Source organism: Palaemon carinicauda, chromosome 22, assembly GCF_036898095.1.
Source record: "Palaemon carinicauda isolate YSFRI2023 chromosome 22, ASM3689809v2, whole genome shotgun sequence".
NCBI classification, from domain to species: Eukaryota; Metazoa; Arthropoda; class Malacostraca; order Decapoda; family Palaemonidae; genus Palaemon; species Palaemon carinicauda.
In genome coordinates this window covers 67,565,920-67,580,789 of record NC_090746.1, presented here as the reverse complement: position 1 = coordinate 67,580,789, position 14,870 = coordinate 67,565,920, and the positions used below count along the sequence as shown (strand labels likewise).

At 35.0% G+C, this 14,870-nt stretch overlaps 1 protein-coding gene across 1 annotated transcript in view; it reads left to right on the top strand.

The window, feature by feature from the left end:
- The window catches only part of LOC137616513 (uncharacterized), a 6,385-nt gene extending 1,318 nt beyond the window's left edge, over positions 1-5,067 (top strand). Inside the window, exons 3-5 of the mRNA XM_068346340.1 lie at positions 622-849; positions 3,569-3,745; positions 4,036-5,067. Coding sequence (XP_068202441.1) covers positions 622-849; positions 3,569-3,745; positions 4,036-4,337 — 707 coding nt within the window. The 3' untranslated portion in view covers positions 4,338-5,067. The remainder of the gene's footprint in view (positions 1-621; positions 850-3,568; positions 3,746-4,035) is intronic.
- The last annotated feature ends 9,803 nt before the right edge of the window (positions 5,068-14,870 follow it).

Genomic DNA, 14,870 nt, shown 5'->3' with positions numbered 1-14,870 from the left:
CAAATAAAAGGCAAGAGACTGAAACTCTGGAGATGTAATGAAAGTATAAGAAGGAATCAAGGGAGAAGTGTGAATAGGTTTAATGATAAAACATTAGCAAAATTAAAGAAATAGAGAAGTTGCTGTAGAGTTGGTTTAGTCACTTAAAAACAATGGAGGCGAGAGGATGTTGATTAGAGTGTATAATGAGAAGTGTTGGATGGGAGTAGAGAAAGTGATGTTAAATAGATTGAATGGAAAAATACTAGAAAGGAACGATCATAACAACCAGGAATCGAAAAATGAAAACGACGTAAAAAGTATATGTTTGTGTGTGTGTGTGTGTGTGTGTGTGTGTGTGTGTGTGTGTGTGTGTGTGTGCGTTGACGTGCCGCTGAGAAGCCCTATATGGAGCTGAATCAGTGGCTAACATTTTAAAGTTATTTTGCTTTTGCGGGTTTTCAATAATTCAACACTGTCTTCATATGGCTATAGTCTGGAGGCAGACATTGCAAAGGATATACTATATATAGTATGTCCATTTACTCTGTTTATGTATACGAGACTAACCCAAACTGAAATTTGGTAGCATTTGCAACAAACCATTCTTAGAGCAACAATTAACGTTCTTTTCTTCTACAGCGACTACTGACACTATTCTGGGTCCCATTACCAGAGGTAGTGAGACACCCAGTTATTCAGACGCCACAACTGAATATGCAGATACTACTAGCACTAGCGATAGCAGCACTAGCACTAGCGATAGCAGCACTAGCACTAGCGATACCAGCAATAGCACTGGTGCTAGCACTCACATTAGCAGCACTACCATTAGCAGCACTAGCGCTAGCAGTTCAATAGCTCCAGTTGGTAATTTTTTCTCTATTCCTTCAATTGTCCCTGAGATGATTACCTCACTTGAATGGCCGCTTAAAAAATGGGTCTGCTTCAATATTTGTTCTTGTACTGTACTCCATTTTCTTACTTCTCATGGGGGGGGGGGGGCCTCCCTCGTCTATGATTGAAACAAATATTTGTTTCATTCTGTTCAAGCTTGAAGCTTGTGAAGTTGAAGAATGGTGTTCTAACCAACATTTCTGATGTATTAAAATTGTTTTTCAATGTACAGTTAAACCATTTCAGGAACAAGACTACTCTGTCAATATAGGCAAATGACTTTGCCAGTAAATACTTTACCATTGCATGGCTGTGTATGTTTTTGTTTATGTTAACACATTTTCGTGGGTCGTCTGTACTTGATTCTATACATATGCATTTTTTTTTTTTTTGCCATGCATTGGGGCCTTATAACATTCTTGTGAATGCAATGGGCCATCTGTTGTGACAAAATGTGAAGCTTTGCACAAACGATCTTTATCAAAAGGCAATCTCTAAATACTTCCCTTCTGTACTTTGAGTTTTTGTGGTATAAAGATTAAGATGGGCAAGGGTTCTAAGATTATGTCCAGTCCCATGAAATTAAAAAAAAAAAAATTTACCCTCTCGGTTACTGTGAGAAGAGCCTTCCAATGGATGAGAATCATACCCAACACAAGTTTGGTTATATAAGCCACACATAAATCTGGAGGAAACACTGAGAGCAGAAGAGAATACTATTAAAATCATAACATCTTCTTAGATAAAGGTTTCCCAACATTGCAATTTACCATCCATGCTACTATCTATTTTCAAATAAAAAAAAAAGTGATATGATGGAAGTTAGCTGCAAAATTCTCAAAAATAGTTCGTAACTTCAGTAGTATGACACAAAGTGAAAGATAGTAAAAGGGTCTTCACAGTCTTCAAAACAACAACGTTTCTTCTGTTACTAAGATAAGATATCTAAACCAAGATCTATAGACTTACACAAGATTAAGAGATATTAAAAATAAACTACCCAGGACAGTTTAAACGAAAGGAAATAAGAAAATATAGTAAAGTAACAATTTGTGAAGAAGAAAATAGAAGAGTAGAGAACAAATCCATGAAAAATACCACTAAAGTGAATGAAAAAGACAAAGGTATCAGCCTTAACTACAACAGAGACAAACTGCTCTTATAATAAATATGAAATTAGTTTATGTGGAAGGAGGATTAAGGCTATAACTCCAGGTCTTTAAAAATACTTTATCAAGCACTCCAAAACACCAAGAGCTTTGACCTAATATCCAATAATATTTTCTTAGATGACTAGACATGGGCTAGGTAGGATAGAATATAACTAGATGGTATCTAAGTTTCCAATTATTTTAAAATATAAGCATTGAGAAAATAGGACAACAGTTGGGAGATGATAGGAGATAGAACAAGACTGTTGTTTAGAGCTTGAGTGACAGCCTAAGGGGACATTGAATTTTAAAAGCTCATACCAAGAGAAAACAGAGTCAAATAGGAATGACCTTTTCAGAGTAAGAAAAAAAACTATAGTACCACTTAGTTACAAAACAGGAAGAAAGTTTTCAGAAGTTCTTGAAGACAGTTTTAGCTAAATAGTAGAGGTAAAAGTTAAGGAAATAGGATCAGCCTTTTATAATTTCTCTTTAATAACATGTTTCTATTTCGACTTATTCATTTTGTCACCAATGAAGGTTACAACAATGGGTTTTCCAGGTGAGCTTTTTCTGACCTTTTCCTAACAAAACTAGCCATCCTCCATAGAACAAACACGTTAAACCCTAGGGTTGAATGGATATATGCCTCCAGACAATTTACCAGTATCACTAACACTGGCTATTGCAAAACTTGGGCAAATTGAGTTCAGCCAAGGTATCATATGTGAATGAAGTAATCAAGGTAATAAAAAATAGGGGTATAGACGACACTACCACAGCACTGGTTAGAATAGTCTAACAGGAGATGCAGCATAACTCAAAATTAGAAAAAGGGCAGAAAATTTCAAGAGTATTGGTAGGTTGATCATGTTGGTCAGGAATTCTTGCAAGATACTTCAGTGTCTGTTCCAGATCACTAAAATTTGAGAGGGTGAGGGATTTTCACCAAAAGTATTAGTCCTAAAGGAATCAAGTCACGCACTGAAGAGCACCCTAAGACAGATCTTATCATCTGGGAAAACAGAATATTTCTCATATTTACTGACCCTTATGGTTTACTTTTGACCTAGGAAGCATTAATATAACAGTTTCTACACAATAGGTCATGAAGCCTTTTATCATGTACATCTTAAAGGCTAATTTGCTACCTAAGAGTGCTTAGACTTTGCTTTCTTGCCAGATAAAATATTGAACCAACCTTAGTCAGATTGATATAAAGAATGATCTGTTTTCACAATGGCGTGATGTTGACCACTTCATTCTTCTGAATTTGGTTTAGAATATTATTCAGAAGAAATTACGGGCTTCTTCAGCACTAGATATATCTTTGCTAGACTGCATGATATTTTCATTTCACTATAAATGTCTGTCAGCTATTCTGCAAGATTTGAAATAAAGTTTACCGCACATGTTGCCTCAACTTAAAAAGCCAAACTAATCACCATCAATATCCCTTAGCTGTTCATTCATATCTGCTTTGAATAGTAAACCTTTACAGCCCACAGTGACCTAAAATATCCCCCCACCTTTTTTTCCAGCATGTTACCTGCCTTTCGAGGAAATAGGAGGTCGCTGCATGTATGTGGATCCCCTGGTAACGGGCAGTTGGTATGATATGAGACTCTTTTGCTCAAGATTGGGAGAGGGCTCTCATCTCGCCTTCCTGAACGATGCTAATATCTTGAGAGACGTTATCGATCATATCAAGGAATTAGGTAGCAATAGTCCTTTTGGTCACTCTTAAAACGACATATGAAATAACAAAAACAGATGTGCTTAATAACACTTTATGAAACACACTTAACATTACTAAGATGACAATGTTTGTTGATGAGGTTGGTTATGAAAATTAAGAAATAATTAATGTCAGGAGAATTACTAGTCATGTCACTACCAATTCCAAAACTTTATTTATTTTTAAAATCAAAGAAAGAGAAATCATTATAATATTGAAGAACATTTGGAAAAATCAAAAGAATTACTTATCCCCTTGATCTCTCTCCAGGTCTAGACCACAGCCACTATTGGGTGGGAGCGAGTGACGAGGACCACGAAGGATTATGGCAATGGTATGATGGAACCAGCGTTCACATGGGGGCCCCGTATTGGAAATATGACTGTATCACTGATAACTCTACCCCGTCAGCATTCCCGCTACGACCACAGGTTGATCCCGTCAGGAACTGTGCTGGTCTGGATAGTAACTATCATTTCCTCATGGCTGATTTCCCATGCCAAGGAGACGGAGGTTTGGTGCCATTTTCTCCAATCTGTGAGGGAGAAATGAGGGCTAGCGGGTCATTTTAATAGTCGCTGAGGCTTCTCCTCTACTTAAGGGAATCTTTGAAGATATCCTATTTTAAAGAACCTCTGGCGATTCTCCTCTGGTTACAGGGATCTTTGAAGATTCTCTTCTGGTTTTGGAAATCTCTGGAAATTATGTTTTACCCGCTGGAGTCTTTGGAAATACTTCCACTTTTGGGAATCAGATAACCTTCTACTTTTAGGATCTTTAGAGATTCTCTTCAACTTCTCTTTTCAGGAATCTCTATAGATTTTCTGTCTTTCATGAATCAGGTATTTTCTTATGCTTTCGAGAATCTATTCGGCTTCCAAGACTCTCAAGGATACCCTTCCTCTTCCAGTTGTATGTGGATGTTCTCATGTTTCTTAGAATCTATGGAATCTCTTCTGCTTCATAAAACCTCTGGGATTTTTTTTTTTTTTTTTTTTTTGTTCAGAAATATCTGGGTTTCCCATCTTCAGGAGTCCTTTAAGATGCTCAGTCATTTCTGAAGTTCCTCTCCTCAGTATGATACCTTCAAATCTGTCTGATGTCTTTTTTCCTTCCTCTTCTTCTTCTCCTTTTAAATTCTGGAAGCTATAGATTGGTTTTCCATTTGTCAGAAATCTTATAAAAAAAATACTTATAATCAAAATTCGTGTGAATCAATGTCAGTTTTAAATCCGTGTCACTAACTGTGAACTAATCCTGTAAATGAAATTAGTATGTCGAAGAAATAAAACTTTTCTTAAACATGAATTAATCAATGAGCCCAATCCTCCACAATAAATTCAATATATGTTGCTAAAAGATATAGTATTAAGTCATGATGAGTATACCAGAAAGTGAAAAAAAATCTTCACAAAAAACTACATATTTTTTGTGTCAAGTATCTTGTTTTAATCTTTATTACCACATGCTTTATGAGACACGCCCACACACAATATATATATATATATATATATATATATATATATATATATATATATATAAATATATATATATATGCATATATATATATACACGTGTATATATACATATATATATATGTATATTTGTATATATATGTATATATAAATAAAAAATAAATATATATACATATATATATATATATATATATATATATATATATATATATATATACTGTATATGTAAAGTATTTCAGAAAACAATTCTTCGTTTAAAAACGATAGTGTTCGCTTACTCATCGCACTACAGATAGTGGCCTTAAGAATAGTGGGAAATTTTACACTTGTTAGTCTTCTGTGAGACTGTATTATTATGTAATACTTGAATGCATAGTTATGAGAAAGGTTACGCTATGTTGTTCATGTTTGCGTGTAGATTACACAGGTTATTCATTTTAGTAAATAAATGGTATGGTTCGCTGTGTTATTACGTCATTACGAAATTGTCTACAGAAGTTGCTCTTGTGAGCCAGTTAAAAAAGCAATTAATCAGTAAATCAGAGAAATAAAGGAGTCTTTACCTACATACCTACCAGGGGAGCCTAGGACGCCCCCCCCCCCCCCCCGAGACTCTCTCCTTAAACTGCCATATCCTTAGCTTACCCTAAAACTAATCACAAGTCTTTGTTTGTCCTTCCCAACTGAATTCACTCCAAGTAAAGTAACACTAAATCATAATGTATCGTAAATCGTAAACTAGCTTAGTGATATCGTATTTCAGACAAAGATAAACAACACATTCCTAGTAAAGAAAATCGAATTGACAAGCAATAAGAAAATTTACGCCTGTCCCATCTAACTACACACACCCAGAATTAAACTTCCGTCATGTGGCATGAGTAAAAAAAAACTATGAGCTTTAATCTTCAACTATAATGCAAGCAAGAAAAGAGGTTTGGTGGAAGAGGATGCCTTTGATAGAAAGAATTGGATAGCGCACATCAGGCACACAGTATGGATGGCGGTGGAAAAGAAGAAAGGTAATGCAATTAAGAGAACATAATGTTTTTTCATCACTGCAGGAGCAATAACTGTAATGAGTATTACCATCGTTTGTTGAAACGTTGTCGAGTGAAGACGTGTTAGTGTTATCGCAGTGCTCGTTGAATTCTTGCCCTGAGCTCTGTTTCAGCTTATATTCTCGTTTGTGAAAGATTTGAAAATATTAGTTACTCTTATGGAGACTAAAGTGAAAAGTAAAAGTACACCATGGCTGGTTGCTCCCTTTGAGGATTTTCGAGAAGAGACGGAAAGAAATGGATTAGATGTGGCAGTAGCAGGTGCTACCATAAGAAGTGTGTTAATAGAAGCAAACAAACTTGAAATGGATTTGTCCACTCAGTGTAGATGAAGCCATAATGGCCAATACAACTATACTGGGAATGGAGAATTGAAAATGAAAGACCTTTATATAAACGGACATGAGAAAAGCCGAATTGCGGAACTCACTGTGGACGCAGCAAATTCCACCCATATCATTGCTCTCACTGAGAAAGTTGATAATCTATCGATGAATATGGAATCAACTAAGTTAACACTTCAAACACTGATGGACCCAAAACAAGAAAAAATGTCATAAGCTGACCAAGTTAAGTCAAAAGTCTACTAGTAATTAAATCCACTAAAGCATCAACTGAAATAACTGGCAGAAAAAAAATGAAGTCGAACATGCACCTAAAGACATTCCAATTCTTAATACGAGGGCAACTTTAAATGGAAATGCTGTAAACTTTGCAGACGAAAAGATCAGAGAGGAATCAGCAAACAAGATTCAAACCATGTTTGCCAACGCCAAAATGAAAATTGATAAACTAAAACCTAAAATAATGATATGCAATTCACAAAATGATGAAAATGAAGAAGTAAATACTTCGATTCATAGAAATCGTTGCCTGAACCATATCCAAAACATAGAAGAGAAGTCTAGTAAAAAAAAAAATAAACAAAAGTAAGTTCGGAAGTCTATTCATGATAATGGTGACAATGTTATGTTGCAATGGGGTATTTATAACATATGTGCTTGGTACCATATGATCACCTGCTGCCACTGTCAGAGGTATGAACATTTTGAAAAAAAAAAAAAAAAAAAAAAAAAAAAGCAAGTTCAAGACATGGTAAAATCTGCGGAAAATGTTCAGAAAAACATTCCACAAAAAATGTAATTCGCAACAAGTAAAATGTATAAACTGCAATAAGTCAAACAAAGCAAATGACCACAGTAAATAAAGAAATTGTAAAGCTTATGATTTGGATTTGTTAAGTCTAGCAGAAAATATTGACCATGGATACTAAGGATGTCATAATCTGTGGTTATGCTGAAATGGCCCCCACACACATGCTTTCTTTCATATTCTGAGAAAAGACAGGTCTAGTGGGGGATCAGGCTCTCCATTCATAAGGGTTACTCACATCTCGAAACGTTAAAAAAGAACTATTGTAACAAGCTTTGAATATATAGAAATAAACTTCATGCACAAAACCAAAAAATTATCCATTGTAACAGTTTACAAATCTCTGAGAACCAATACTAATATCTTCTTTGAAGAATTCAGTGTACTCACCGAGATGATTATCGTGGAAAAAAATGAATTAGTTATTTGTGGAGACTTCAATCTTTAAATGGATGACGCATCAAATTTTGATGCTTCAGCATTTAGTGAGTTATTGGAATCATATCAATTTGGGAATAATGTTGACTGTGCAACTCCTTTGACTTGGCATACGTTGGGCCTAGTTTTAAATGATAAAATCAATAACATTCTATATGATATAAATGTACAAGAGAAGTGCCCTATTTCTCCCGTGAACAAACTTATTACGTTTACCCTACCTCTACACAACACGCAGAGGCGAAGAAAATCAAACTTTAGACATGAATCAGACTTCTTTCTTTTTATATTTATTGAAGAAATTACAAATAAAATAAATTATGCTATCAGTATTCTCTGCGATCATGATAACTAACGTCTGTTGGACGCTGTGTGTGTTGACTACCTTATGACCATATACAATAGGGTGAGTGAAAGTGAATATGATGCCAAGTATCAACTGGTGGAAAACACTATAATTTTTAAAGACCGATTTCCTTGGTTTGATGGGGAGACTTTAGAGAAATAGAGGAAAAAACACACAAAGAAATAAAGTGGAATCAGATAAAAACTAAAAGTTCATGGATAGAATATAAAACTGCAATGTCCCAATATAATTACCTATCAAGATGGAAAAAACGAGAATACTATAAGAGAAAGACCCGCGAAGCAGCAACAGACATGAATAAATAAGTTATATAGTCTTCGAAAAAAGAAAAATGAAAAAAAAGAGACTACCAGAGGGGTACAGTGACCAGGAATTAACAAATAATTTTCTAGTATTCTTTAAAAACAAAATAGAAAATATGAGTAGGCCATTTACAAATATTCAACATCAGATTAATGCTACACCAGATACACTGAGAAAATTAGTGAGATTCAATAATATAACACCAGACGATGTCACCAGGATTATCAAAAGAGCAAAGAAACAAACTGTGCAATCGATCCAATGCTAATATCTGAAGTAACTAGAGAAAGAAACTTATCTAGTTTAGCTGATATAATTACGAGAATAGTAAATATGAGCAACGGTGGGTGGGTGTAAGTTTCCCAAATCTGAGAAAATGTCTATAGTCACATCGGTTCTGAGAAGTGCTCTAGATTATCAGGAATTAAGCTCATATAGACCTACTTTGAATCTATCCTTTATTTCAAATGTGCTAGAATACGTAATTCTTGAACAACTAATTAGTTAGAAGAAATAGAAGCTTTTAGATACAGTTGTCCATCGGTATTGAAGATACAAGCTTTTGAATACCTAAAATATTACTTGTTTGACAAAATTTACTGTGTGCAAATTGGAAACTCTTATTAATAATATGAACCTTTAAATAGAGTGGTTCCTCAGGGAAGTGTACTCTTCTCAATCTTATTCTGTAACCGTACTATTGGTCTGTTGAAAATACTACAAAGGCATGGAGTGAAGTTCAAACTATTTCCAGATGATACACAATTTTACTTCTCCATAAATAATATAGAGGACACGGTTGAAACTCTAAACCAAATTCTTGCGTGTTAGCAAATGGATGACAATCAAACAACTAAAATTACATGAAATAAAACTGAGTTTATGGTGGTTGGAAAGAAAAAGTGTAAAAAAAAAACTTGTTATTTATGTTTATTAGAATATCAATTCTAATAAACATAAATAACAACTCTGCCCCGATATCTAGTAAAGTTCTTGATTTAGGTGTATCTCTTGACTGTAACTTGTCTTTCAATGGCAAATAACTAATGTAGTAAAAACTGCTAGCTATCATCTTAGAAACATTGCTTTTAAAAGAAGTACCTGGACGAACATTCTGTATAGAAACTTGTGATAAACTGCATTTACCACAATTTACCAGAAGTGAAACTTAAGAAATTACAAAGCAATAAACAGGAGCAAGACTGATAAAAGGTGATCCACCCCGAGAAAGGATCACTCCTCTACTGATTGATTTTCGCTGACTGCCTATTAAAGCGAGTATTGAGTTTGAAATGTGCACAATAACCCAACAAGTTATTAGAACCGGACGTCCAAAATATCTAAGAGAATTACTACAGATCGTCCAGCCAACAAATCGTGTTGACACGGGAATAGTTACAGATGGTTTCAAATTATTGGAACCTAGATACATGTCTACTGTAGCCTCTAGAGTCTAGAACCTTTAAATATGCGACCTCAAGACTATACAATAAGCTCCCTCTAGACATCCGAAAGACTGAAGATATTAAGGCTTTCTAGAGGAAACTGAAGACTTTCTTGTTCTCCAAGTGCTTTGTTAGTGTGGATTTGACAATAAACGAGCAATATGCGGTGTGAAATGTTGAATGCTTTCGAACGTACATGATTAAATGTATGTGGAGGTCCTGTAGAGACTAGGGTTTCCATGCTGTGTAGGACCAGAAAAGTAACTTTTGAAGTGTCATTTCTTCTTCTTTTTCCCCACCATCATTCCTACATTAAGGGGTCGGTTACCTCATGTGCCCTCTCCAATGCCTTCTTTCAAAGGCATGATCTTCCACCAAACCTATTCTCTCCATATCACCATTCACCTTATCTCGCCATCTAATTCTTTGCCTACCTTTCGATCTTCTTCCCTTAACAGGTTCCTCCCAAGCCCTCCTCACTCCCTCCCCGCCATCCATCTTCAACTCGTGCCCACACCAGCTCAGTCGTGACACCCTTCTCATCTCTGTGATCTTTATTACACCTGCCATTCTTCTATTTCATTATTTTCCAATGTTTCCAGCAGGGATATTCCCATAGTCACCCTAAACACTCTCATCTCTGTTCTCTCAAGCTGTGCTTCCTCTTTTCGTCTTCAAGTGTGAGTTTCTGATCCATACATTAATACTGGTCTTGTTACTGTGAAATGGATCTTGACTTTTACCTTGATTGATATTTTCTTATCACATACCACTCCTGCTACCTCCCTCCACTTTCCCCATGGTTCTTTTAACCTATTCTCAACTTCAGCCTCACATCCTGCCTCCTGATTTATAGTAGATCCCAAGTATCTAAACGTTTATAAACGAGCAAATCAAACGAAAAGAAACTCCCACCCCTCTCCCCCCTTAAAAATCCTGGTGGCATTCCAACCTTGCAGGATAACACGCTCCAATTATTCTATGGAAGAAGAATAGACAAAAAATGCATCGATACTTAATCAGATCAGTCACCAAAGTATCGGTTTTTTTTTCTTTTTTTTTTCTTTATTTTAACGGCCAGTCGGCTGGATACTCAGCGGAGAGAACCGAGATACATAACGGTCATTCTCCGCAAAGGAACTCTTGGAATTTCGACTGTATTGACTGTGGTAGACGCCGGCCTCGTGTGGGTCTCCATAACTGAACACAAGGTAAATAGAGGTATACCTCTCATTACCTTGGCTGCACGCAGGTCTGAAATTCCTTCGAATAAGAACGTCGTAGACGACGGTATGAACATCACAGCTGCACTGGACAGCTTTTAAAGCGAGATGGCTCTGTATAACATTATGGGCGCTAAGGATGCTTAAGTCTACGAGGTGATGATTATGCAACGAAATAGTAACACATTCGAGAGCAGTATATTTTTTCTCTATTTCTATGGAACCTTTTTGAAAGTGAATCGGTTATCGGTACATTCTGGCTGCCCCTAGTCAATTAGTTTTTTTAAACTGTAGATGCAATTAGAGAATGAGTGATAGAAAGACGACAATTATTTTCTATTCTTTACAATTCTACAATTATCAACTCACAACTACACAAACATTAAGTCAGTATGAAAAAAACACCTTTTAACATATATATATATATATATATATATATATATATATATATATATATATATATATATATATATATATATATATATATATATATACATATATATATATAATATTACAAGGTAAGCTATAACCCTAGTTGTAAAAGCAAGATGCTATAAGCCCAAGGACTCCAACAGGGAAAAATAGCCCAGCGAGGGAGGAAAGGAAACAACTAAATAAACTACAAGAGATGTAATATACAATCAAAATAAAATATTTTAAGAACAGTAACAACATTAAAATAAATATTTCCAACACAAAAACAACATACCGTTTCTAATACACTGCAGGACAAAGAAGGATTGGTGATGGTGGGAGATTTTTGTCTGAAACACTCAGATGCACTGAACCGAAGAACCATTGCAGCGACATCAAATGTGAACAAGCTTGTAGAGAAAGAAAAAAAAATAAGGTCTCAGCAAAGCAATCTAGCATGGGTGACCTTGACTAGTACAGATTGCTGACCATTGCGATATTATATATATATATATATATATATATAAATATATATATATATATATATATATATATATATATATATATATATATATATATATATATATATATATATATTCAAATAAGCCATATATATTTTGATATATTAATGTCTGGATTCTCTTAACGACCTCGGGATCAGAGCCCCAGGCGAAATCTCACAAAGACAAGAGCTTGGCTCCGGCCGGGAATCGAACCCTGGTCGGCAAGCTTATATAGACAGTGACTAACCCATTCGTGGCCGAATGGGTTAGTCACTGTCTATATAAGCTTGCCGACCAGGGTTCGATTCCCGGCCGGAGCCAAGCTCTTGTCTTTGTGAGATTTCGCCTGGGGCTCTGATCCCGAGGTCGTTAAGAGAATCCAGACATTAATATATCAAAATATATATGGCTTATTTGAATATGAAAAACACGTAAAAATGTGCAAAATTTATCACACATATATATACGTATATATATATATATATATGTGTGTGTGTGTGTGTAAATATATATATATATATATATATATATATATATATATACATATATATAAATATATATAAATATATAGATATATATACATATATATATATAAATATATAAACATATATATAAATATATATATACATATATATAGATATATATATAAATATATAAACATATATATATATATATATATACAGTATATATACATACACATATATATACATATATATACTGTAAATATATATATATATATATATATATATATATATATATATTTATATTCATATATATAAATATATGTATATATATATATTTATATATATATATATATATATATATATATATATATATATATATATATACATACAGTATATTGTTCTCTCAGCTACAACCCTAGTTGGAAAAGCATGATGCTATAAGCCAGGGCTCCACCAGGGAAAATAGCCCTGTGATAAAAGGAAATAAGGAAACAGAATAGTGCCAGAGTGATTCCCTAAGCAACAGAACTCAAACCCAAGACAGTGAAAAACCATGGTACAGAGGTTAAGGTACTGCCCTAGACTTAGTAGACCAACGGTGGGATTTTGAAGTGTCCTTCACCTAGAACTAGAAGAGCTGCTGCTATAGCTAAAAAGTCTCTTCTACCCTTACTAAGTCGAAAGTAGCTACTGAACAATTACAGTGCAGTAATCAACCCCTTTAATGAAAAAAAAATGGGTTATCTTAATGTTGTCAGGTATATGGAGAAAAGAAATATGTGTAAAGAATAGGCCAGACTATTCAGTGTATGTGTAGGGAAATGAAAAACGAGCTGTAACTAGAGAGGAACCCAATGTACTACTATCTGGCCAGTCAAAGGACCCATTTACTCTAGCGGTTGTACGTATGTATATACTTCTGCATGTGTGTTAAAAATAAGAGAGAGAGAGAGAGAGAGAGAGAGAGAGAGAGAGAGAGAGAGAGAGAGAGAGAGAGAGAGCGCGCACACCGAGCATCTACAACACATACATGTTAGCAGGTAGATAGTAACTTACCCAAACAGGTTACCAAAATGGAATGAAAAAAAAATTGATAAAAGCAACATTACTAGGAAAAAAATCCATTTTTCTCTCCCTCGAACAAATGGAGGGGTGGGCAGTAGTCAGGGGATAGAAAGGGGTTGGTGGGGGTAAAGGACTGGGGAAAAGGTGGAGCATTGTCCAGTGGATTGCATCACCCGAAATTGCTCCAGTTTTTATAGGCAAACCAGTATCCTCCTCCGCCGACTCTTACTTGCTCCAGTTTTTCTTTCTTTCGTTCATTCTCTCTTTCATTTCCCTATCATCAATCCGCTCACTTCCTCCTTCCTTATTATCAAATTTCGACTAACGTTATTTTTGTCAAATAACCTGATTTTGAAGTTATTTTACAGCTAAAAAGTTAAATCCTTTGGTAATTAAATAAATTAAGTGTTGGTGCAGCAGAATCTGTTAATTAAAATGTCGCTGTCGGCGAACAAGTTAACTATAAAGTAGATGTAAATTCATTAAAACTATTGTCAAACTGACTAAGCAATGCGCCTCATCTTTAACGGTAAACACATCCGGATAAAAAAAAAATGACATCCTTGTCTTCAGAAATCACTGATCAACAAACCCTGGAGACTAATGCAAGGAGCAATGGGCAACAATGAGGCCTGAGGTCATGTGGGATTGCCAGCTAAGAATAAATGAGAAAGTGTTCGCTATTTTTTTTAACTGGATCATGGGTGTGCCATGAGTTGATTCATCTCTCTCTCTCTCTCTCTCTCTCTCTCTCTCTCTCTCTCTCTCTCTCTCTCTCTCTCTCTCTCTCTCTCTCTCTCGACATTTTATTGACTCTTAAAGCACCAAATTATTTACACTTATGAAAATAGTAAATCACTACTCTCTAATTTTAACCTTTTGCTCAGTGAACATGCTTTAGACACCAATTTTGTCCTCATTGTTACACCTATTATTATCTTTACCGCTGTTGGTATTATTGCCATTAGAATATTAGGATCAACTCCCAATAATGGTCGAGAAATAAATTACTATAATACGAAGTGATCCATAAAAAAAAGGATCAAAAGCAGCAGTCACTGCCGTATTTATCTCTGAGCCAGTTAATTTCTGCATTTGATAGACCGATTGAGCTGCTGCCTGTGGTTTTAATGGAAGCTGGAATCCAAAATCTCCGACAATTCCTTCACAATATAGATGAATCTATTGACCTAAA